Below are 25,085 nucleotides of genomic sequence, written 5' to 3'. Positions count from 1 at the left end.
TTGAAAAGACTCAATTTTCAAGATCATCATCATTTTTTGGAAAACACAGGTCAATCTAACATCTCCTAGACAAGTGCTGAACAACTGTTGTCATGAAAACAGGTGAAAAAACCACAAACCATTAAAAAAAGTCTCCCCAATTACTAAGATACTTAACCTAAATAAATATTATTTCCGTAAGTACTTTCAAACTGCAGTAAGTTCCACCCAATAGCAGAGAGTTGCCCACACACTGCAGAATCAATCTCTTCGTAAACAAAATTACTGAGTGAAATTAAGAGTGCAAGATTTTGCTTACAGCTCAACCTGCTGTGGTTAGGAGGACACTACAGTAAGAGCAGACATCCTCAGGAATAAACTCTTACTATAACACATTTAATATACTCAATTTGGCAGATAAAAATATACTTACAGTTGATTTCAAATACATTCCTCATGTATTTTCAGAGTGACAAAGATTATAAACTTCTAAAACCTTTCTACAAACCTTATGTTACTGAGGCACATAACTCCTCAGACAAATGCAGTATCTGAAACAAAGACTGAAGCCCAGAAGATAAAAAACTATTAAAAATGTCAATCCATTGGCCCATCTTCCACCTCCCAGAAACGAGAACACCGCAAAAGGAAACAGGAAGAATTTTTCTGAAAACTTTGGAACTACAACACATAATGAAGGGCAGTGATGTTTTTTCATATGAAAAGGGTATTACATGAAAGCCCAAGAGTAAGAGCGTGCTTTGGGCAAATTTTCTCCTGGCTGAAAATCAGATTTTAGCTTCATTTTTTTGTTTGTTTTGTTACTGTCGTACATTTGAGAGAAAGACAAAACTAATAATTTTGAAATTTTTGAAGGAAAATGGTTCATTGTTATCAATATTTTACCCACGAATCAGAATTACAGTAAGAACATCATGATCGAACAGTTCTAAATTAAAAAGCAGGGGGCAGAAGGAGGGACACTTCTTGTAACAAAACGTACTTCAAGTTTCAGTTGAAAATCTACAGGAAGTTTCAATTAACACCTCACCAGTCTTGTAAGCAAACATTAGACAGCACATAATGGTAGCAAAAACAATTGCTTCCCTCTTCTCACCCCCCAAGTTGGAAGTTAGCAGAATCTAGTAGACAGATGTCTGGAAGCACTAAACCAACATCTGACAGCCTTAGCATTCTCTGCAGTGCAAAGGGGATAATTTATCTTTTTTTTTCAAATGATTAAGTTAGATCCATTCAATACCTAGCTTATTTAAAGTTCTTAGAGACTTGAAAAGGTGCAAAAGCTGATTTTCCTTTCTGAATAAAAAGGAACTATGTGGAAGGGATTTACAGGTTCTGTGATCATGAAGGACCAAATGACCCAAAATAAGAGGTTCGATTTAGTAACCACAGGTAATAAATCCTTTATTTAATGTATCTGTTTTAAATGCAGAATGGATTTTAATTTTTTTTACTTATCTGTGTAAAGTTGAATTTGTATGGAACTAGTAATCCCTTTCTTTTTTTGGAACTACACAAAGTTGGTGGATACAGAACTATAAAAATATTTTAATTCTACTTTACTCAGAAAATGAGAAAGATTTCAAAGAAAGTCAGTCAATCCTAATCATTGTCAAAGAGCAACTTGAGTCTCCATCCAGAAATTTTCTCGGTAGTGTCATTTCCAAACATTCAAACTGTAACTACCTCATTTCCTATTCAAAACAGCAAATCCAGAAAGGTGACGGTGCTTAAAAAATAATACAGTATTTAGATTATTTTTCCATACCACACTGAATAAAACCCACTGAATTCTGATTCTGTTCCTAATTTGGTCACAGACTTCCTGCACAACGATGCAACCCAGCAGGCATGTACCAACTTCCAAGTCTGCCGAATGGGGCTAAGGCGTATCTTACTCAAAGGCAAGCAGGCTCTAGTACTAGTTCTCTAGTACTTTCAGACCTAAGAATGGAAATCTGTATTCTATCAGTATAGCATACCACTCTATAAAATGTTTATTTAATCAAACACTCCAGAACTGCTGATCAGTCTCTCTAAAAATAATATCAATTCTTTACAGTTCCTTCTGTAGGTCTCTCCTCTTGTTCTGTATTGCTGAAAGACCACATGAAGGAAAGATATTTTGAATGCCTGCTCCTGCTGTTTATCCCCCTGAACATACAATCTTTTTTTTAAGCCAATCATTGCCATAGCTACCAGACTGCAATTTTTCTGTAAGGTTTAACCAAATATTCAAACTATTTAGTATTACACTTTAGTACTGCAAACGGTGCAACTTCATTAATTTTGGTCAGACCTTTATTGTATGTTCCAAGTGAAGTCAAACACCAGTTTCTACATATGTACAGATTAAAAAGTAATTATTAACTTGAAATAAGGAGTTTCTCAATTAAGACTTGTTTTAGTCACAGATATTTGAAAGACTTCTTCCAGATTGTGTGTTTAGTGCAAGAACCAAAATGCATTCAAGTATGAAGAATTTTAAGTCAAAAAAAGGAAGCAATCAATAATGTGTTTTGCTATTAGAAGGTGAAATAACTTAACAAAAAGGATGTCCTTGATACCTATTTTGCACTTGAAAATAAGTTAGATTCAATCTTTCCCTTGACAAACACACTTCTTCCTACTGAAAGCTTCAGATAATGCTTAGGAGCATTATTTAAATTACTAGGTCTGGATAACTTGCCCCCATTTTAAAAATGGGCCACAATTCTGTCCAGAGATGTTGCTTACACTATGAAAAACTTGGGATGTTTCAAAGAACTGAAAAGAATTATATGATAATGATATGCTTGTGTTCCAAGTGGATTGGAACAAACATTATTTGATAGTTTAATCAAACAAACCAGTCCAGGCTGTTCCTGAGCAAAATAATGAAGTGACTAATGAAAGACTATGTGAAGTCTGAAAAATCAACAATGAAATCTCAAGAGAAAAAAAACACCACTGTTGTTAAAACAATTTGATAATTCTTTGGCAGTATTTCTCGTTCCAGTTGAAGATAATTTAATGATTGGGCTTTTAAAATGTTAGTCCTAAAAAAATTCAGTATAACAGCATACAGAACAGGAAAATCTACATACATGAAAGGAATTGTTTGTATTCCATAGCAAATCTATTTTAAATACGGATAAAAATACCGTCATTTTGGTTGACAGAAAAAGATGATATTTTTAAATACTAAAGCTGATAGCAAGAACAGGAATGGTGAATAGAAATTAAAATCAGATCATTATCTAAGAATGTTGGTGGTTTTCACTGCAATTGTAACGTATTAAGCTTCTCTTTATTGTGTAAAACTTCAGAAGCAAAGTCACATAAAGTTGAAAAACTGAACCTAAAAAAAAAAACAAACAAAAAACACCAACCAAAACAAACCATAAACCATTATTGCCTTTTCTGCAAATACAAGAGAAAATTTCTTGCCTTGCTTTACACTTCTGACTTAGAACAACACTTTCTAAACTAATTATTGGGAAGGAAAAGGGGGAAGAATTTATTTTTATTCCCAGGTTAGAACAGAAAGGAAAAGCTGAGGGAATGATGTACTAATTCAGAATCCTCCAGCAGAATGAGATTTCTCAAATGCTGACCCAAGCCAATTCACTAACTACAGTTATGATTTTCTTCATCTTGAAATGTTTAAATATGTATTGATCAAATTATACTCTGACTTTCTAAGCATTTATTTTAAGATGTTATTTTGTATGTTTTTATGAGATCCTGACTGTAGCTGATCTGGAATTTAATATTAAGTACTTTTTTATTATCACATTAAAAATAGAACAGAATAAACCATTGAAGTACATAATTACTCTGATAAACAAAATAATGCGTAGCCTTTGGATTTGGTTTTTCCTACTGTTGCTAACTAGAGGGAGTACCAAAGGTAATGGCAAAGCTAGATGCAAGTGTCAAGCAATATGAAAGAAAAAAATGTAAATACAAAACAAAGTGAAAATACATAATTTTTCTTATTAAGAATGAATCCCTTCTAAAGACAGATTATTTAGTGAGTTAAGCACAACTGATCTACACATCAAAGCTATGCAAAAATCCAAGCATTCAGGAACTAAGAATGCATGCACTCTGGTTCTAAAGACAAAATCTGTTTGTAGCAGATAGCCACTGTACACAAGAGTCTCTGAAAGCACAGTAGTAAAAAATGGCTAATGCCCTACAGCAACCCAAGAAATTTTAGACAGGAGAGGGGATTTTTAACTCTGCCATGCTCCCTAGTCAGTGTAAAACTGCTGGCCAGGGACAAGACGTTCAGAAAGAACTATGAAAATGAGTTTAGAAAATACCTACAAAGAGACTAAAGTAAGTTAATCTAACCACTTTATCAAAGATTCAGTTAGGATGGATGAGATTCTTGGGAAAAACAAACAAAAATTTAATTACACATAAAAGGTTATCAAGGCAATTCCTCTCAGGATCATTTTAGCTGTATTATTCGTAACAGATGCCTGTCATATCTATTCTTAAAATCAGGAGTGAACGTTCCACACTCTCTGCACACAACGTATTCCAGTGCTTACAGAGCCTTCCATAATATCTCATCTAAATATTCCTTGCTGCTGTTACTTCTTGTCTTATCAATACTGCACATGGAGACCAGTGTGCTTCTGCTTTGCAGCTTTCAAGAGATGCAACTCCTTAGAGTAATCTCATCTCTGAAAGAAAAACAAACAAACAAGTTATTGTGTAAATTTTACCTGTAGGCCATATTTTTAAGACACCCTGTATTTCTAATTGCTTTCCTCTGGAGTTTGATTTAATGACCTCACGTATTGCTTCAAGTTAGTGCCCAAAAATGGACACAGGTATGACCTAATTGCTTGTGAGAGAAGCAAGCAGATTATTTTACACATTTTTCAAATAATACTTTAACATTCCAGCATGACATTTGTCTTTTTGGCACAACTATGACATTGCCTCATGTTCCATTTATTTTTTGGCTATTTTTCCTCAAGAACTGCCCCCTGGGGGAGGAAGAAATAGCATGAAGCACGTTCCATTTTCAATAGCAACGAACTGTTAATGTGGCACATACCATACCATGAAACTCTAGCAAGTGTGCTGACTGTCGATGGCTCCCCAGCTTAACCTGTTGGCTGTCTTCAATTCCAGACGTTAAAACCTTAGATTAAATCAAGGCAGCTAGTACAAAGTTCTCGATTCTACGTCCTGGGAATCTTGGCTTATTGCATAAAGCACCCATCTCACTCCTCCAGAGGATCTGGACTACTACAAATCCATGACATGAACCACCTTAAAGGAAATGGGATGCCAGAACAAGTCATAGGTGCGTGCAGATAGGTCCTGCACTAACAATCCAACAGATTCTACCCAACTTCATAAAGCACTCCTACCTAACCAATTCTCTTTCTGCCCAGCAGACAGAGCATCCAGTGCCACCTCCCTGCATGTTTGTAACACAAAGGAGACTTCTGCAGTACCAGTACTGATACTGAGAATTATCACAAACACCCACAGGTTAGCTAGCTACAGTCCTTCACTGCATTTGGCCTATAGTATCAGACTGAAGCGCTCTTTCATTGCGTAGGAGAGAAGCAATATTGCAAGGTTCTTTAATCTTACAGTCTAGGGCATTAAAAAAAATCCCATGGCTTCAGGATGAATGGAGCTTTTAGGTTTAAAAAAAGGTTGTTAATATTCTGTGTAACTAGTCACTTGAAGAGATCGTAAGAGTTGAAATAAATATTCCATCTCTTCGAGGCTTTAAATCAGCAGTCTTACTAAATACACTTTAAAGGAATAACCAAGCAAAGTTCAAAGTAGTAGTTCAGATTAAGCCTAATCTGGCTGTAGGTATTCACACTCAAAATTCTGAGCCAACAGGGAACTCCCACAATTAAAATATTGTGATAAAGCCAGCTACAGAACAGGAAAGACTTCAGAAGAGTTATCTGTGCTTTTCAAGATTCTGTGAATTATGCCATGTACTAAATAGCAAATGAAAATCATCAGGAAAACCACTCTACCCTTTTCCAGCAAAAGAAATACCAGCTTTACCACTTCTGATACATGCTGATTTGTGTCAAAACTCATTCTTCCACCCCCAGGCATTCGTGTGATGTCTCAGACATACAGGAAGTATGCGCATTGTTTCATCTCTGGTTAGAGCTCAACTTACTTATCAGAATACTAATTTTAAAAATACACTGTACACAACTCTGCTCAGCAACAATCTGTTCACTTCTTTAGTTTTAAAAACTCAACTGTTGCAGTCAGTCCCCACTTCCTCTCAACAAATTATCTAGGCCAAAGCTGGCTGCCTTGTCCTTATATTCACTGCTCTGAAATCCTGCAATCTTGTGGCTATTACAGCTGTGGGTTTTTTAGCCTCAAAGGCATCCCATTATAATGGATTAGAATTTCATAATGCATTTTTTTCTTAGTACTTACAAAAAACCTGGTAACATAGCTTGTAGTTAATACAGTTGGTTGTTAGATTTCTGAAATGGCAATATTCATAATGCTTTATCTGTTGAAAGGAACAGATGGAATAGGCCCTTTAGTTAACTTCAGGAGGGGAAGAGGAAAAATGGAGGCTATTTAAAGAAAAAGGAATCTGATTTTAAGTGAGAAATTGCTAACATACACCATTTCCGCTGTATTCACAACCCAAAATACACAACTACCTGTATAAGAACCAAAATATGAATTTGTCTTCTGTAGAACTGTATGAGCTGACAAAATAAATAGCAAGAAGCAAAGCATCACAACAGCCCTGAATGCTACAGAACCAACATGAAGCTTCCAAAAACTTAAGTGCTTTAAGACCTAACTGGTACGAAAAGAAATATATGACTTCTTAATGCTAGAAATCTAATCCAACAGAACTGTTCTGGGCACAAGTCACATTAATTTACTCATTTTTTCCTAGTAACTTTAAATGATCATCAGGATGCAGTTTTGATCATTAGGCAAAGTTAGAAAACCAATCTAGTAAAAAGGGTTGAACCAATTCAGTCCTTTAAGAATAAAGCCAGGAATGCTAGGACAAATATTCTAAGATCTCTGTGTACCTGCAGAAAACAAAAAAATGTAGACATCAAAAATAAATAAAATGGGTTTAAACAATCAAAGTTCGTGACAGACACTACCTATTGTCAACAGCAGTTCTTCGTTTCTGAAACTGGGGGCTGAGGGGTGGGGTAGGAGGGGGAGGTGTGTGCTGCTACAGGATAACCACCAACAGTTAGAGACTGTGTGTTTTTTCATGTTTCTTTTGTGAGTTGAATTAACAACTCAGGAGCATAAAAGGGGAAGGCCTTGGCCCTCCAAACTCAAATCTACATTAATTATGCCTCTCCCTGTCCATCCTCCCTTTTGCATCCCTTCTGATACACATTTGATTAAAGTCTAAGTGATTCGACTCACAATTCAAACAGCTATTTGTTTCTGTTACTTTTGCTAACCTAGCTTTCTTCCACTTTAGTGAGCTGAATCATTTCACTGTAAGATCAAACACAAGAGTTAACGAAGTAGGAGAGGAGAAATCAATGGGTAAACTGACAGTCTGCCTCAAACTACAACATGAAGTAGCACTCCATAATTTCAAAAACTAGAAAATACTCCTCTTCCCCACCATTTCATGTGTATGTGATAGCACTTTCTATATTTACCTTTTCATCGCACACTCTAGGCTTTTTTTTTTTCCCTCCAAATTCAAAAATTACATGTATGAGGCCCCTACCTGGATGAGGAAGACGACATTTACCACACTACTTGATTACTTTTTTTTTTATCCCCGAAATAACTAGGTAATCAAGCTAACTACCTCTTCTTCAAATGATCCTCTAAACTGGGTTTCATCCCTGAATGCAAGTCAGAGATCTGGGTGTCTAACAAACAGCTTTCAGTCCAACATCTCCACTAAATCCCTGAAGTGGCTTTAAACTGGCTGAAAGCACTTTAGTACTGAAGTATATGCAAGGTCAAATGCAAGTTTATATTCAAAGTCTAACCTACTTGGATAGCACTCAAAAAACCAGTTTTTGTTAAGTTTTATATCCACTGCCCACTATTTGCAAACAAAGCAGGTATTAGCTTTTCCAGTGAAACATTTTTTTCGGATGGAAAAATATTGATTCAAATGAGTATTCTGTAGGAATAGATTGAATCTTCATTTTTGTAGGAAACTAGCAAAGCATCATTACCGCTGTATTACAGAACCAAACACAGAAAAGCATTTTTATTATTAATCTGTTTTTGTAAAATAAGAAGCCCAAGCTTAAACTGAGAACTAATTTCAAGATTAATTTTAAAAATTTCAGAATTTCCCACAAAACCGAAACTTGGCTTAATTCAATTTATAGATGGGATAGATCAATCCCATCAAAAATAACAGTCTGTTTAGTTTGACATTCCAGAAAATGTGACATTTAATGGCTGGACTACAGAGAATTTGTACCAAGACGATGACCCAGTGTTGAGACAATCTTTCAAAGGCCTTCAAGGAACAGAGATCCACAGTAGAACAAGAAAACTCTCCAGAACAGTAGAGCTGCACCAGTAAGATTCCTCAGTACAAGTCACTGCCTTGCACAGGGAATGATAAACCTTAACTCCACCAAGTTTAATAGCAATGGCAGACACTAAAGCACACTGGATCCAGAAAACCCGAGTTTCAGGTTACATCCATCAAAATATGAAAAAAACATATTCTCTCAATAGTCTGATGGTCTTGTGTGGATTTAACTGTTTGACACAGCACATTCACTCAAAGACACACTACAGTTACAGGAATATGGCTATGCAGCCTTCTTCTCCGCTTCACAGAGCCTGGCATTGCTATTAAAAAAATTCAACTAAAGGAAGGCTAAATATCACTAAAAAGATATTTTTAGTTGATTTCACCTCAGGCATCTAGCTGCTTCTGCAAAATTCAGACTTGGTGCAGATATAGTCATCTAAGTCCCCATTTCAGACTGTATTAAATTAAAAGCATATAGCACAAAGATATCTTACCTACAGAAAAAAGTTCTGTTCTCTCCACCAACTTGCCTTTTGTTTTTCTCCTGCTTTTCCAAACAGGCTGTTTTCATCTCAGATAAAGTGTAAGGCTCAGGTTTACTACGATCCAAACACAAGTAACAGAACCTGAAGATGCGCTTCAGAACAGTCAAACCAGGCTCTCCTTCACTTTCCAGTGACTTGCTCTGCAGAACTGTCCTCAGATTTCTCCGCTGGCTTCAGCAGATTTAGCATACATAGACCAACAGCCTTTCTTCCTTTCTAGCTCAGTGCCAGCAATAACTTTTAAGATTCTCATTTTGCAAAGCAGCCAAATTCAAACATTTTTCATTTGTTTTGGGTTTTGGATGATCTTTGAATTCAACTAGATACACACTAACCCCTAGACTTTTCCTTAGGTTTTAGCATGACTCCTTATTTGGAATGTTTTGGCAGATCTTCACTCCTAGTCTAAACTAGCCTTTTATTCCTAGTCAGCAACGTGCTATTCTTTAATCTCCAGGGGAAAACGTTACACAAGACCTAACAAAACACGTCTCATTTGGATAAAACAACGAATACACCAAGAGTGCAATATTTTGGCTTAAGAATAGTTAGCCCTTGTATTTGGCTTTCCTGGAATTCCCTATGCCACAGTTATGCATTTGAAACAGCTAATGTAACAGAATAAAACTGGAATAAAATTCAAAGGCAAGCTAGCCAACAAATTGAACCTTTTACATAACTGTATTTAATTCCTAGATATTAAAATATATACATATTGGGTTGGGGTGTGTGCATATATAAAAAATGTCACCCTGGCCACTATTGCTTTTGCAGCATAAATTTGGGAAAGTAGAGATTAAAAGTATTATCGCTTTATAGGTATACCTATGCTGCTCTCTTTGCAATGTATTTAGTATGATACATTCTAGATACATTTTTTCAGTGTCCTGCAGATCATCCTCTCCTATGTTTTTTCCCTTTCACACTTAACAAATACTGTTTTTTCTCTTCAAACTTCCTATGAAGACGATTCTCCTTCATAATAAAAAATTATTTAACATTACCTTAGTTAAGATACAAAAAGCATACAATAACTATACACGTGCAAAATATCAGTAGTACCTTAGGCTTAGTCCAGCAGAGGCTATCTTTTTATGACATCTAAAGTACAGTCTTACCATCCTTGAACTGCCTCTAAGTCCTAATACAATATAAATATATTTCTGCATGATATCCTTCTTTATAGATATATAGAGATGTATCTTTATAGAACGATATTACATGTTGCAAAATAGTAGAATTATTCTTTGGCTTCCTCTCCCTGTAAAAAATAAGGGCGGGGGGAGGGGCGGTGTTAAACATGGGAATTTAAAGTGCCTACTACTATTATGTGTGCAAAGAAAGAAGGGAATATGTATACAGGCAAATAAATATAGTTACAAAAGGACAGTTGCACTAGATGAAGCTTTTTTCAAACTTTTCAATATACTGATTTTTCCCCAAAATTCTATTGGAGCTATAGGTCCCTGAATAATGAACAGATGTACCAACAACCACCTTGCTTGTCTTAACTGTATCTTCAGATCTCCTTAGAAGCAGGCTACAGAACCCGCAGCACCTGCAGATCACTGGTTGAAAACCACTACATTAAAGACACTCATAAGACAGCTTTTGGAGTCAGATACAAACAAGGTTAAAGAGAAGTGAAGCATTAGCATGACTATACACATACTTGCACTATGCAGAAGCATCCAACCAGCACTGAAACAGATTCAAATTAAGTTCAGTCTGCCACTGTTATAAAATGGTTGGTGAAGACTAAAGAAAGCTCCCAGTCAGGAAGAGCAGATGGTAGATCTGTTAAGACTGTAGCTATACAATCTACATAACCAAATATCTAAGCCTGGAAGAAAAGAAAAAGAGCATTATTTTGTGTTAAATCTACTGGCGTTTTCTTACCAGCACCTATTGGTCCACTGCTGATGTATGATATATCTACATCCTTGCAGAATATAAATGCCTTGACTAAGCTGGACACTGGCTAGCTAGGGCAGCACAGAAATTAGTACAGTAAGCAATTTACCTGAAAAACCTATCATAAATTGTAACTCATGCTGAGCTTTGTACTCTAACAAGTGGACTACTTCCATATTCTGCACAACATTGCACTGCAGACTTCCCAAGGGAAGCAGCAAGTAAGTGAACCTGAACTTATCCCAACAAAAATCACAATGCTGTTTTCCCAAATCGTAGCACAAGGCAACCCATACCTCAAATCAACTTCTGGCTAAGCTACTATGGGTGATGTTAAAATATAAAGAGCCTTGCTGTGGCAGAATATTCTATTGAATAAACTTTGTTTTCACTAATGTAATCTTCCTCCAGAAAAATATAATTATTTTTTCTAGTGCACTTCTCTTTCAAACAGACAGTTCCTCAAACCGTTAAGTAAATTGTAACTCTTCCCCTTTCTCCCCAAGCTGTGAAAAGCCAACAACTTATCTGCATATCCCACTTTCCCCAGGTTAACAGAAAGAAATGCCAGTACTATGTCCTCTGAAGGAAGACATATGTAACTCAGTACAATTGTACCTGCGTTAAAAAAAATTATTACTGAAATCTTAAGTCCATAATTTTTAAATTTTTGCCTCTTTTCCTCATTAAAGAAATTACAGTGCTCCTTTAAGGATATTCTTCTACAAGAAAACTGATCATTTCTCTTTTTTATTCCTCTCCACAACAGCATTCATCATTTCTCTTTTTTATTCCTCTCCAAAACAGCATTCATCATCCAGATTTCTCCTCTACCTAAATGTAAGAGTTCAGTATTTAAGCTTTAGGTTTGTGAAAGCAGATGTGGGGAAAAAAGCTAAATATAATCGATATGGCAATTATCCAAAGCAGAGATGCAAGCTTTTCCTGTTCAACTAAGTTGTACTATTTGAAAATAGTTTGAAGAATTTTTCTATCAGAAGATACCTGTAGCAAACCAAGAATGCAAGCATTAAAAGTAACACAGATATTAAAAGAAGAGAAATAACCACTTGAAGAGGAGTTTAAGAGGAGATTTGTCAAGTGCTGCATAATTATGAATAGCTTTAACGTATTTTAGACACATGGTACACAGAAAGTAAAAGTACCACTGTAGTACTACAGTGAATAAGAACAATATACAAGCAGCTAGTATTCAGCTAAGCTACCTTTCAAAAGTTAAGAAATTGAAGGACTAAACTACTTGTTCCATACTTTTTATCCAAATTAACTACCCAGAATGCTTCAGTTTCTTTGGCTACTCATCGCTGCACCTGTTTCCAAAACATCTTCAGGCTGGCTTAGCCTGTGACTAATGGCAGCCATTTCCAGGGAGTGGCTATTTAAGGAAAGATCCTTGCTCTCATTCCACAAAACTCTTCGATATATTAAAGAACAGAGTGGAATTTTTGAGGTTGCATAGATGATACAAGACTTGGTTCACTGCTTTCAAGAATGCTGAAGCTATACTGTAAAACCCAGGTTTTCTTCTTAAAAATCTTTAAGCCTCTCATACTAAAACCTTCATTGTTTTTTTTAGCCTCTTTTTAAAAAGAAACATTCAGGATTACTAAAGTGAAAGACAAAGTCTATCCCAGTTTTGCTTGGTAGTCTTCTGTATGTCAACAATTCTACTGTTACTCTCCACATGAAACCTTGTTCTGTTCTCAGAAGTTCAACAAGAGGCATACCAAGAGGTCTTCGGTACCTAAGACAACGCAGTATTCTCCAATGCCCATCAATAAAATATCAGTGTCTCTGTCAAATCAGCATGTTACAGTATCAACTACATGTGTCAATGAAATTCTAATTGTATTTTTATGATCAATATTTTTCCCTAAGCCTAAGATGATAATTGAAGAGAAATTCTGAAGTACACAGCTTGAAGTACACAGAATAAACCTAATCTTCCAATACTACCTACCATATGACTAATCAGCCTACTGTAATATTTGCTTTCACAGAAATATTGTGCATTACCACTGCTAGAAGCAAAAAACGCAGCTGAAGAGCTCACACTGGCCCTTCTAAGCAACTGATGTGTGCCCACATACTCATTTGTGTACTTGGCTGGAATACTGTTTCAGTGGGCACAAAAGCTGTATTAAGAGAAACTGCTAAAGAAAATAATGCTGCAGTTCCTTTAAGACTAAGGAGTTTTCCTGTAAACACAGGGTAGTCCCATTTGCAGATGGCATTCAATTATTGCAGTATATTTTTCTTCTTCCCAAGTTTAATTCTGAGCAAGCATAGTAAGGATATCCAGCTACAGCAATAAGAAAGCAGATGTCTGGAACTGTTATCTGGATATGCAGAATCAAGCACACGAAATTTATAATTTCCTCCTTTTTAAAAAAAAAAAAAGATTTCTGTGAAGATGGTAAAAGCTAGTTTGCTTCCTCATTATTTAACTAAGTAAAACACAATATACACAACTAAAGAAACTTGACCAGGCCAGCTTAAGTATCAGGAATTATTTTTATTCCACATAATAGATGCTATGTTTGATATTTATTGTCAGACCATAATTAAGATTTTATTACACCATTTCAAATGTTCAATTATGTGCTGTCACACAACAAGTTATTCCAGTCAGAAACAGGTAGGATTGTTCTCTATTTTAATGCAAAATAGAGTTAAGTATAGTTTTACTGAACTGAAATCAGTGCTACTGAAGAGTTGTAAGTAAAAACATTGGACTTGTTTAAAGCTGACCTACTACCACCTGAGTTCCTATCTAAATGATACTAATGCCACATAAATTACCAGTGAAAAAGTCTGTCAAAGGGGGACATACACCTATCTCTCTATCAATATACTATTATTATGCTGCCACCAGAAGAGAATTTTTCTCACTATACAGAATGTAACAACAGCAACTCATTCACTTTACTTGCCTCTAAAAACCTGAATCACCCTACACTAGTATGTGTATATATAAATTTATACTCTGTCAATGTATGAAGTAAAAGATTTATTTTAATACAGTGAAAATATGTTTAATTTACTAATCCAAACATTTTGGCTAGCATCAGGCAAAGTAAACTCAAATCAGAATATCAGCTCAACAGCCAAAGAATTAGCAACAAAGAAAAGCTAAATTACTGCAGACAGACATCTAATACACACACTAATATTTTCTGGAACTTCATGTCAAATTATTCCAGGGAACAGCAGCCTCAGCAGCCCAGTTCCAAAATGGATCAAGAATAATAGAATACATTTGAAGTGTGACTCTTTGCAGGTTCCAGCCCATGATTCCAATACTGTCCATCATCTTTTGTACTACTAGATTTTTAGGAATGTAAAAGCTGCACTAGTAATCGGTAAGTAAAGGAATAAATCCAAGCTCTAATGCCTTTTAAAATGTCCAACACTGCAAGAAAATAGGCATGAAATTCTGCAAAGATGACACAGATACTGCACAGTTACCCAAATCGTGTTCTGTGGGTAAACGTGTATGGACTGTCATAAAGTTCTGAAAGAATGCCTCAGAATACATCTGCATTCATAAAATGGAAATTACATAAAGTTCAATTATTGTCTTCATTTTTGTCTCTGTTCCAGGCAGCAAGGTACTGGTACATATCATACTCTGATTTCTAAACTAGAGTGCAGTCTTACTTATGCTAAAGTACTTCACTATGTCCCTTGACGCACATCTAGCATGACAACCTTCCGAAGAAATTAAAGTAGAAATTTATAAAATTATTGCTGTGTTTTCAAAATGCTTTTATATTTATGGAAGCACAAAGATTAAGAATTATATATATTTTATTTCTAAGTTTAGTGATGTAATTTGAGGTATCATTCATTTAAGATTACAGCAACATCTATCTTTCAATAAGCAGTGCAGCAAAAGTAGTCAAAAAAATGAAAATACATATTCCATTAGAAACTCCTGAATACTGAAATGCTGGTATAACATGTACTCATTTCCAAAGTGTCTCAAACCCTTACTATTTCTCCCAGGAAAATAACTTACATTAACCTAAGTATCACAGCATTAACAAAAAGATTAAGCTGACACTCTTTCACTTAGACACTCATGCAGGATATTGGAAAGTCTATCTTCCTCCATTATAAATCAATTTAAAGCATTCTTTGTGATTTTAGAAGAATGTACTCTACATTTATCTTTAAGAAAACATGAAGTGGACTATTTTAAAGGTACAAATAAAAGATTCAGCACTTGGGATCTACTGTGGAGAAGATCGCTAAAAACCTGAAGGAAAAAAATTACTGCAGTGGCTCAGGTTGCCCTGCCAAAAACTGAAACACTTTTTTCAGATCAGAAGAGAATGTGAAAAAAGCAAACAAAAAATTACTCCCTATTACATTATTTATAAACTTCGTTCTGAATTTTGCTCAAGTCAAATCCCGTTTCCATGCCCTCAGAAGGGCAGTGTAAGCAATGAACAATAAGAAGTTATAAGGGCATCTGAAAGGGAAAAGGGAAAGGATCCCAGACAAAAGCTCAGTGAGAACCCCAGTTCTTAGAAATTAAGATAACAAATGTAATCCAAATTTTTGCATTAAGTTTCTGGTAATAAGCAGAAAGTGTTGTACACCTTCCTCTACAATCTCCAACTGGCAATAACTCCTGACAGTCACTGGGTCTCTGCTAATGTACTCATAAACATATGGGCCTTCTTAACATACAAAGAATCAAAAGCTTGACTTCTATTCCCTTTGACTTCCTTATCAAACTAAGAGTGACGTAATTTCTCCCCAAATTATCATTTTCAACTGTTTTAATTTGGAACAGAAGTAGCACAATTGCTTAATTCTTTCACCCATTAGGAGAAACACCTATCGGCAGAATGTCACAAGCATTAGTTACATGAAGATGATCACCTTTACAGGACAGAAATCTAATATTTATAAATATTTTTTCTGGAGAAAACTATAACACCAACTGTTTCTCTAGTTTTAGGGGAAAAAAGACATTGTATTATTAATGGTATTCTTTCCAATTTTTGAATAAGAACTTGGAGGAGGTAGGGAAGCAAAGCTTACGTTGGCCTCCTTAAAAAAATACTTGAAATACTTACTTGTGTCTAATACCACATCTTCTTTAAAACTTCTTCAACTTTTCAACTTGAAATCAATGTTTATCATATCAAAAATTAAATTTTACTATCACCTTCAAGACACAGCATCAATTCCATTTAATCTTTTCACTCAATACCTTCTGGAAAACATGGACTTCAAACCTACAGAAAAGTGCAGTGTTCTACCTAGCAAGCCTAGAAAAAAACTCTATGGCAATTTCATGTGTAGACAGTTTACAAAATGTTTAGCCTAATAACTGCAAGCTACTAATTTGGCAGAGGGATGGGGAAGAATGCATGTTCACAAGCAGTTTAAACCAATCCACATCAGTCTTGGTGTACTTCTGTTTTCCTCTCCTTCCTTCCTCCGTCCCAATGGTGGGGATCAGCCAGGTCAGGGACCGGCTGCAACTGAAGAGTGTGTATACACACACACACACACATATATATATATGTATCTGATTGTTGCTGAGCTAATTTCAGTTTGATTCAGTCCACCCTGGGACCACACAAATGGACTCTGGCACAAAAGACAAGAAGAATAAACAGCCAGGAGTGGATGAAGGAGACAAGACTGCATTCTTCCATGACCGTACAAGCTTAATTTGACAAACTACTTATGAAACCAAATGCTTTGCTGTAGGTTGTTGGGGGACAACAACCAACAGATAAAACAATTAGAATAACAGCACACTCACTCTTCTGCCCAAGAACAGTGTTATTCAACAGTTAGTCCAACCTGGGTGATCTGCTCTGCAACAGAGCTCTACGGATGTTTGTGTTCACACTTAGCTTAAATGACAACTGATGAATGCTGTCTCTAAATAGTGTACTCCTTAAAGTGGTCTGCAGAAGCCACCATCAAAGACTACATAATCTGGGAGTTCTAGATGCTTAAAGGTCTTTTCCTTGGCATGCTGACTATCGTCTTCATTCCAGAGCACATACAGGCTGAAACACAACAGCAATGGGAGCAAGTAACTCCAGGTCAACTGGACATGACTACTGCTTTTGCTCACAGTAAGGAAAATTACTTCTCATAGTTAAGTACTACAATGTTTCTGCTTAGCTCCTAAGAAAAATCTTTTTCATAATACTCCACACAGGTTCAGGAAACCTCAAAATAGTAGTCCACATGCAGTTAATTTACACTCACTCAGGAAGTCACTGTCACACAGTGGTCGCACATAATGCAGGCAGGTCACCTCAGTCCTAGTTTTCTACAACTCAGCAACACCCTCCACCACCCTGCTCTGACAGTCTCACAGCTGCCTTTCCAGAGCTTGCTTACAAACACTTCTTGCTAAACAGGTCATGACTGCTTTCTATGCTGCCTTCAGAGCCAAAAAAAAAAAAAAAAAAAAAAGCAGCACAACAGTGCTTTATTGAATTTCTTCCCTGGTTCAAACTAATCTTCAGAAAAATAGATGGCTCATCAAGTACAGAATATCAAAGTGGCTTGCCGTCTTCTCCATGCTTGAATTCCCTGAAATATCATCTTATCTGGTCACCCCATGTTAACAAAACAAACCAAACAAAAAAAAAAGCCCAACAACATCAACCCAACCACCCAGATTTATGACTTTCCACCAAAATGTTAAACTAAATGTTAATGATTTAATAAGTGTTAGACCTATCCATAAAATAATTACTCTAAACAATTTTCCTTAGTTCCCTGGAGGCCTTTTGAAATCAAGTCATAGAATCACAGAATGGTTAGAGTTGGAAGGGACCTTGAAGATCATCTAGTTTCAACCCTCTGCCATGGGCAGAGACACCTTCCACTAGACCAAGTTGCTCAAAGCCCCATCCAGCCTGGCCTTCAACACTTCCAGGGATGGAGCATCCACAACTTCTCTGGGTAAATCTAGAAGTCTTTAAAAATCCATTCTGTGCACACACAAACAAATATCCAGTGAGTGGCAATAAGCAGAGTAACTGGACAACACTGGAAGTGTTGTTACTGAAGCACGTCAACTAAAAAGCAAGCAGGCACGTAAGTCCTGACTTACCAACATTTCTCAGCTATGATCTGCATCATATTTAAGGCAAAAACAGTTCAAGATCCATGCTTCTTCAGATTTGCACATTTCTGTAAAAACAGCTGAAGTGCCTATTATAGTAAGTAGAACTGCAGAGAACCTACTATTGCATTTCACAACAGGTTAACTACTTTCAAGTACAAACTGATAAATAATCTAGCACTTGGATGGCTGTGTATCACATTAGGGTGCCAAGTAAATTTAAGCTCTAGGTTTTTCTATCAAATTTGTTACCATTTTCACATGAGGAAATCTCAAAATCCCTTTATTTTTATTCTTCAACCTATTATAAAGTATATATTTCTAAGGAAAATACGTGTATCTGTAGGATTTAAACAAAAAATTGAAACCAATTTGCAATGACAGTATCATTTCCACCTTTCTCAAAGTTAGCCCTTTTTTCAGTTTACATGACCAGCGAAGCATTTAGATTTAGTATTTGACAGTGACTGTAAAGCTTAATACCTCAAAACCATTGCATTTTGTTTCAAAAGACTTCTCAACTACAATGCAGAATGCTTTGAAAACATAGACACACAATGTGTATCACAGCATGCTTCTGCACTACACGTATACAATACTTGCTTCGGATTACAAAGTGAACTGAATAACCATCTCAAAGCGTTCCAGTGAAGATATGCATATTCATTATTCTGTCTACTAACATTTTTCTTAGACAGTATCCTGATACAACAGTCATGCTGCTGTGAGAGCGTTCATCTAAAAATCCTCCACCAACTTTGAAGATAATAATACAGGCGACTTAACTTTTCTAATGCTCACTGTTTATTACAACTTTTAGTCTCATTCTAACACAACTTTTTTTCCACTAGGTCGTCTAATTAACTTTGTGCTCATATCAACACACTCAGCTACCGAATAGTCACATACTAAACATACAGATTTAAGTTCAAGACCTCCATGTTGTTTAGCCCCTGTAAAATATACTAAGATTGGCATTTCAAAAGTGCAAATAACTGATTTCAAAATAACACAGATTATTCCAAAACAACTTGTAATTGCTTGGTGCAAGTGGTGTTTGCTTTCCTTTCTACATAATTATGCAAGCATGAGGAAGTCAATAATGGCCTCTGATCACTTGTTCTAACCGGAACATCAGGACAGAATTTAAGAAAATCATTTTTGTATTGCAAAAACAAATGACAAGGGAAAAACAACTCTGAAGACTTACCTGTTCTCCTACCTCCAGCCCAAAAACTACTCTAATGGTACCCTTCCTTTATCAATTGCCATTGCTGCTGTTATTCAAATAGTTAACCAGAAAGTGAAAGGTCACCACATTCCATGACTGGTTTCCAGCCTCCGTAAGAGCAATAGGACTTTCAGCTGACTTGTGCTCAAAGTTGGAAATTAGTGACTGAAAAGTTTACTAGATATTTCACTTTTGTCCTCTGCCATACTGGCAGAGAATACGAGCAGCAGACTGGCTGGCTTTAAGGGAAAGCAGTTTCAGCATCAGTGTGCACCAGTGATCTCTGGAGATAGCTAGAGAGGTCACTAGGAAAGACGACTGAAACAAAAATGTGAATTCAGGATTAAAACCAAAACAAAACAGAGATCCACTGTAAACTGTACACATGGCTTCCGTACTTTGTCAGTGTGGCAGCTTTCAGCAAGCACTTGGGAACATCTCAGGCTACCAAACAGAAATACCTACAACCATTAAATATTTCATATTTTACAGACTGAAAACCACTAACATGCAAATAGCACCAAAGCATTTAAACAGTCATTTCAGATCACCTAATTCACAGTGCACTGCTCTAGCTTCTGGGACACCCACTATTTTTATCTCCAGTCAGCAGTGAACTTTTTAACTACAGCGGGTATACTACCTTCATTCACATATTTAAATATCAGGCAAATGCCACAATACATATTAAAACTCTCAGCAGCATTTCCAATAGTTCTTAGTATAAATCATTGGTGAAACCGAGCTTGTGTTTCTTTTTCTTTAAAAGCAGAGACTCTGCTTTCCCGGAGTTTCTTTCCTGACTTTGGGGAAAAAATAAAAACAAACTATAATAATGTTTTTATATATATTGCTACCTACTTAGTAGGTAGTGATTTGATGGCACACAATTAATTTTTAAATAATCAAACAGATTCTACATGCTTCCAATGCATACTTAATGCAAAAGGACCTTAAGCAGAAGGTGCCTAAGCTAAACAAACAAACAAACAAAGCTTCACTACAATATACAAATAGTCCTAGCCATTATCTACACAACTATATTAACTACTATCAGAGGTCATTCAACACAGGAAAAAGCCTGATTTAGTTGAACATCACAGTAACAAGCACAATTATGTCAAGACTTGAATACTTCTTGTAAGACATATTTCAAGATATTTCAAGACTGCCTTCAAGTGGCCTTTGCAGACCATGGGAGGACTACTTAATAGGCTAAAGTTACTAGTTTACACAAGGGACTTTATTTACTTGGATTAAGTCGGGTTATTGTGGGAGAACAATTATGCCAACAGCTTTGGAGGTAGTAATCTCTTAGCAGGCAGCACACCTCTCTTGTCTCAGAGGGTTCCGAAACGCAAAAGCATGCGTGACTTACAGCTTTCTATCAATATGACTTGGCACACTTCCTAAATATACCTCGCTATGTTTTACAAAAAATGATAAACACTATCCATACTACACAGGATGAGAAAAATGAGTCAGTAAACCTAAATGAGTTGTTCAAGTTCACCCAAAGAGACAAAGATACAGCCAAGGAATCCAGTTCTCATGCTCTATGCAGTGGAATACACAACCCTCTGCACCTAAAAGAATGACCGAGGCATAAATCAAAACAGAGGCCTCAGCCGTGCAGTCAGCAGCAAGTCTGCAGTCAGCAGACTCAAAGTAAGACTAGGCCTTAAAGCATTAAATCCTCTACATGCTGAGGTGTCCTTGAGGCATACTCTTTCAATAACGTACAAAATAAATGCACACAAATATACAGTCATATTTAAACAGTATCTCCATCTAGTATAGTCAGTGTTACCTTGTGGTGATACGAACAGAAAGCTAAAAATTCTCTCAAGCACTGTCCCTGACTACTGCTTACTGGACTAACTTGTATCCTTGCAAGCTTAGAAAATACGTTACAAATTTAAGCCAGGCAGAGAGACTGATACACTGCGTTACTTCTAAAATTTTTAAAAACAGGCTTGGTTAGACTGTTGAATCTTAGAAATTTCTGTTGAGCTACAATTCTGTTAAAAGTTTCACTGTAATAACTAAAGCTTCAATGTAATGACTTACAGATTAACCTCACTTACCATTACAGGGCACAGTAAATAAAGTACTGGCAGTTATCTCAAGCATATATAAGTTCAGTGTGCCATACACACAAACTACAAAAACTGCAGACTTCAACTTAGCATTTTAACACCCTGGCAGAACTAATCCAGATTTAAAAACAAATAAAGATGCAACAGTAGCACAAACCTTCCTGAAGAATAAGCTGGGAGCTTTTTTTTTTTTAAATATGGGTCTATTAACAGGTTTCTGTGTTTGCTACTTTAAATGTAAGCTTTTGTTACACATTCAATTCAGCCTGAAGTAGGTCTTTATCACTATTTCACAGAACACTTTGCATTCCACTTGTGTTCCGACTTCCTCATCCTCCCAACTGTCTATCTACATATTTATATGGCTCTATAACCACAGTATCTGAACCTAATCTCTATGGTAACTGTAAGATTTGTTTACATGGAAAAAGACTATTAGGAATGTATGTAAATTTAGCTGTCATTTAAATAAGTGTTTTTTCCTTCTGGGGGGAAAAAAGCTCCCTGTACTGCCTCCTATTTCTCTTGCTTCCATCTCCTGCATCCCCAACAGGCAATGAGCCACATTTGGAAAGCTCCGTATCATACTACTTCAACAGCCTGTTGTTGTAAATTCATAAATAGTTCACTTTTGACTAGAAAGATGCATGCAGTATTTTAGATCTTCACACTTGGTAAATAGAGATCATAGGGAGGGCAACTAAAACATGATTTTTTAAAAGACACTGTCATTAAGTCACCAAAGTAAAAAAAAAAAACGTGCTAAACCTGGAACAGCTGTACAAAAAGACTTAGTTTGCTGCTCAGCAACTCAGATCAATCTAGAAATTAAAACAGTCCGTATTATTTACCATTTCCAGCAGTGAATATAGGACTAGGTACACATTTTACATAATACTCATTCACAGACAGTAGGCACAACTCAGAGTGCAAGACCCCACATACAGACTGCTCTTTTTTATTAATAAACCCCAAAGAGATGATGTAGCACAGGTTTGAAACAATGATTTTTTTGTAATATTTACAGTAGTTTGAAATGAGATTTACTGCAGCCCAGCAGGACCAGGAGCCGAATTACATGAGGGTCATGGTAACATAAACAGCAGTTTGAGCGAGATACATCAGGAAAACAATAAAAAAAAAACCTAACAAACCCAGTTGTTAGAAACTACTTTTAGGTACACAGATCTTTGCCACACACAGAAGAAATCATTCTATTCCATCAACACTATTTTTGTCTAGAAAACTTGCATAATATACCAAAAATAAATAGTCTAGAAAGGGTAAGAGAAGAAAAATAAGCGACAACAGGGTGAGTACTACATAGCACTGACAAGAAAATTAGAACCTGTTTGAAAACCTTTCTGCACCTTACAGCCATCATTTCACTGCAGAGAATCTCTTACATGCACCCTCCCTGATCATATCACGATTATTCATTCAACAAAACTCCTATTAACAAATAGAAGGTAACTAAATCTACCATTTACCCTCTATTCAAGTAAACACGGTTGTACAGCCAGCGTTACCCCTGCAACATTACTTTCTCAAGCAGGGTGACTGTCCCCTGCTCCTCCATGAAGCAAGCTCAGCCCAGGCAGCCATGTCCTTATTCTCCTACAAACAATGTTTCTGAAGGAGAACAACCCCAGCTCAGCGAACTTACAGTTTCCACCGGCATAACGCAGAGGAGCAAAGCCTGCCCCACCGTCAGAAAACGAGCTAAGGCACCAAAACACAGCAGTGGGGGCGAAGCAGCCTGCAGTCTGGATCTGCAACAGCGCTGAACCTCGCGCCGGGGTCGGGACAGATGGACTGACAGATAGGACATCATTTCTTCACACAACCCTCCCTTCTTTCCCCTCCCAGGCACACGACCGAGCGTTTTACCTTCATGATGAGCTCAGGCTGCGGTAAAAGCCTCGATAGGGGCTGAGCGGCCGAGGCTGGACCTGGAATTTAAAACAAAGCGCTAAGGCACCGCACCAGCCGCTCGTACCGGGCGGGGGGAGGGGAGGCAGGGATCGGGGTGGGGGCGCTGGGCTCCTCCGGAAACTCCCCTTTCCCTTCCCCGGATCCCCTCTTTCTCCCCGATTAACCCCCTCCCCTTTCCTCGGCCGCTGCTTCCCCTCCGGCTCCCACACACCGCGGCTTCCCCTACGCTCGCTGCCATTGACGCCATTTCTGTCAGAGGAGGAGAAACTTGCCACAACAACAACCCACCCCCAGCCTCCCCGGCTGCAGCGGGGCGCGGGGGGGGGGGGGCGCGGGAAAGACGTCCCCGGCTGCCTCCCCGGGGCGCTGCGCCCCCGCCCCAGGCACCCGGCGGCGGGAGGGGGACCCGCGGGGGTCCCAGCCCTGGCAACCAAACACCCCCCTCCCCACTTTACAGCGGGGAGGAGAAGAGAGGAAGGGAGGCTCTTCCTCCATTGTACGAGGAAGAGTGCCCGTGTGCGCGGCGGGGGAGCGGGGTGTCGGTGCCAGTGCCCCCCCCACCCCCCCCCCCCCCCCCGCCACACACGCACACACACACGCTTTTGTAGGGGCTGCGGCTCCGGATCGCGGCGGCTCCTCCCCCCCCCCCCCCCCCGCCTCAAATAAAGGAAAGCGCTGACTCCGCGGCAGGAGTTTCAGCAGCAACAGCCGCAACTCCCCGGCTCGGCGCAGCGGGTCCAGGCGGGGGGGGGGGGTCGGAAGGGGGGTTCGGGAGGCGGTGAAGGGGAAGAAAAGGAAGAAAAACGAAGGGAGCGAGGACGGGGAGGGAGCGGGGCGGGGAGAAAGGGGCCCGACCTGCTCGGCGGGGGCACGGAGCGTGTGTGTATGTGGAGGAGGGGGCTCCGTTTCCCCCCCCCCCCAGCGGAGGACACTGGAGAAGCCGCCGGTCCCTCCTGCACGCAGGCGGTATCCGATCTCTCCCCCCCGCCCAGCCGCTGGGTGTTTGGGGGGGAAGGAGGAGGATCGGCGAGTCCCGCCGCAGTCTCGCTACGAGGAGAAAAACAACCGCCCCCCTCCCCCCCGCACGCCCGCCCCGCCGCCGCCCGGCCCCGCGCCCCCCCTCGGAGCCCGGCGCCACCTCCCCGCCCGCTGAGGGGGCTTCCTTCTCCGCCTCGGCGCCGTTACCTTTGTTCGGCGGCGCCCGCCCGCCCGCCGCTCCCCCGGCCCGAGGCGGGGGGGAGAGAAGGGAACGGGGCGAAACCTCCTCTCAGCTGCGGGCCCCCCCCGGCCGGCCTCGGCCCGCGCTCAACGCTCCAGCAACGGCTCAGCTCGCGGCGGCTCCGCGCGGCGGGGCCGATGGGTCCTGCGCGGCCCCGGCGGTGGCGGCGGTGACTGCCTCAGCTCGGAGCCTCTCGGTCCCCCTCCCCCTCCCACACCGACCGACTGACTGACGGACGAAGGGACCAGGGCACGCCTCTCTCCCCGCCTCCTCAATTGGGCCCCGGCCTGCAGAGCCCACCCTTCGCTCAGCCCCATTGGCCGCCACCTCGGAAATACTGACATCATTTTTCGCCACTTCTATGGAAACCGAGACCCGGCGCCGAGGGCGCTGATGGGTGACGCTGTTCCCGCCCGCCGCTCTCCCGGCCGGGGAAGCGGCCCGGCGCGGGGGGCGGACTACATCTCCCGGGGCGCACCGCGCGCGGCCGCCGCCAGG

General features: G+C 38.9%; 1 protein-coding gene across 4 annotated transcripts in view; it reads right to left on the bottom strand.

Annotated features, from left to right (window-relative positions):
- ARID4B (AT-rich interaction domain 4B) overlaps window positions 1-24,850 on the bottom strand; it is a 91,638-nt gene extending 66,788 nt beyond the window's left edge. For 2 of the 4 annotated variants that reach the window (XM_075089448.1, XM_075089451.1), the window contains exons 1-2: window positions 24,554-24,850; window positions 23,324-23,385 (exon numbers count right to left, since the gene is read on the bottom strand). In XM_075089448.1, the coding sequence (XP_074945549.1) occupies window positions 23,324-23,329 (6 nt within the window). In that variant the 5' untranslated portion in view covers window positions 23,330-23,385; window positions 24,554-24,850. Of the gene's footprint in view, window positions 1-23,323; window positions 23,386-23,579; window positions 23,634-24,223; window positions 24,404-24,553 lie in introns of those variants that run through there. The other 2 variants (XM_075089452.1, XM_075089449.1) reach the window with 2 other exon arrangements.
- Window positions 24,851-25,085: the final 235 nt, after the last annotated feature.

This window comes from Phalacrocorax aristotelis, chromosome 3 (genome assembly GCF_949628215.1).
Source record: "Phalacrocorax aristotelis chromosome 3, bGulAri2.1, whole genome shotgun sequence".
NCBI classification, from domain to species: domain Eukaryota; kingdom Metazoa; phylum Chordata; class Aves; order Suliformes; family Phalacrocoracidae; genus Phalacrocorax; species Phalacrocorax aristotelis.
The sequence above is the reverse complement of the archived record's forward strand: the minus strand, read 5'-3'. Positions and strand labels throughout refer to the sequence as shown.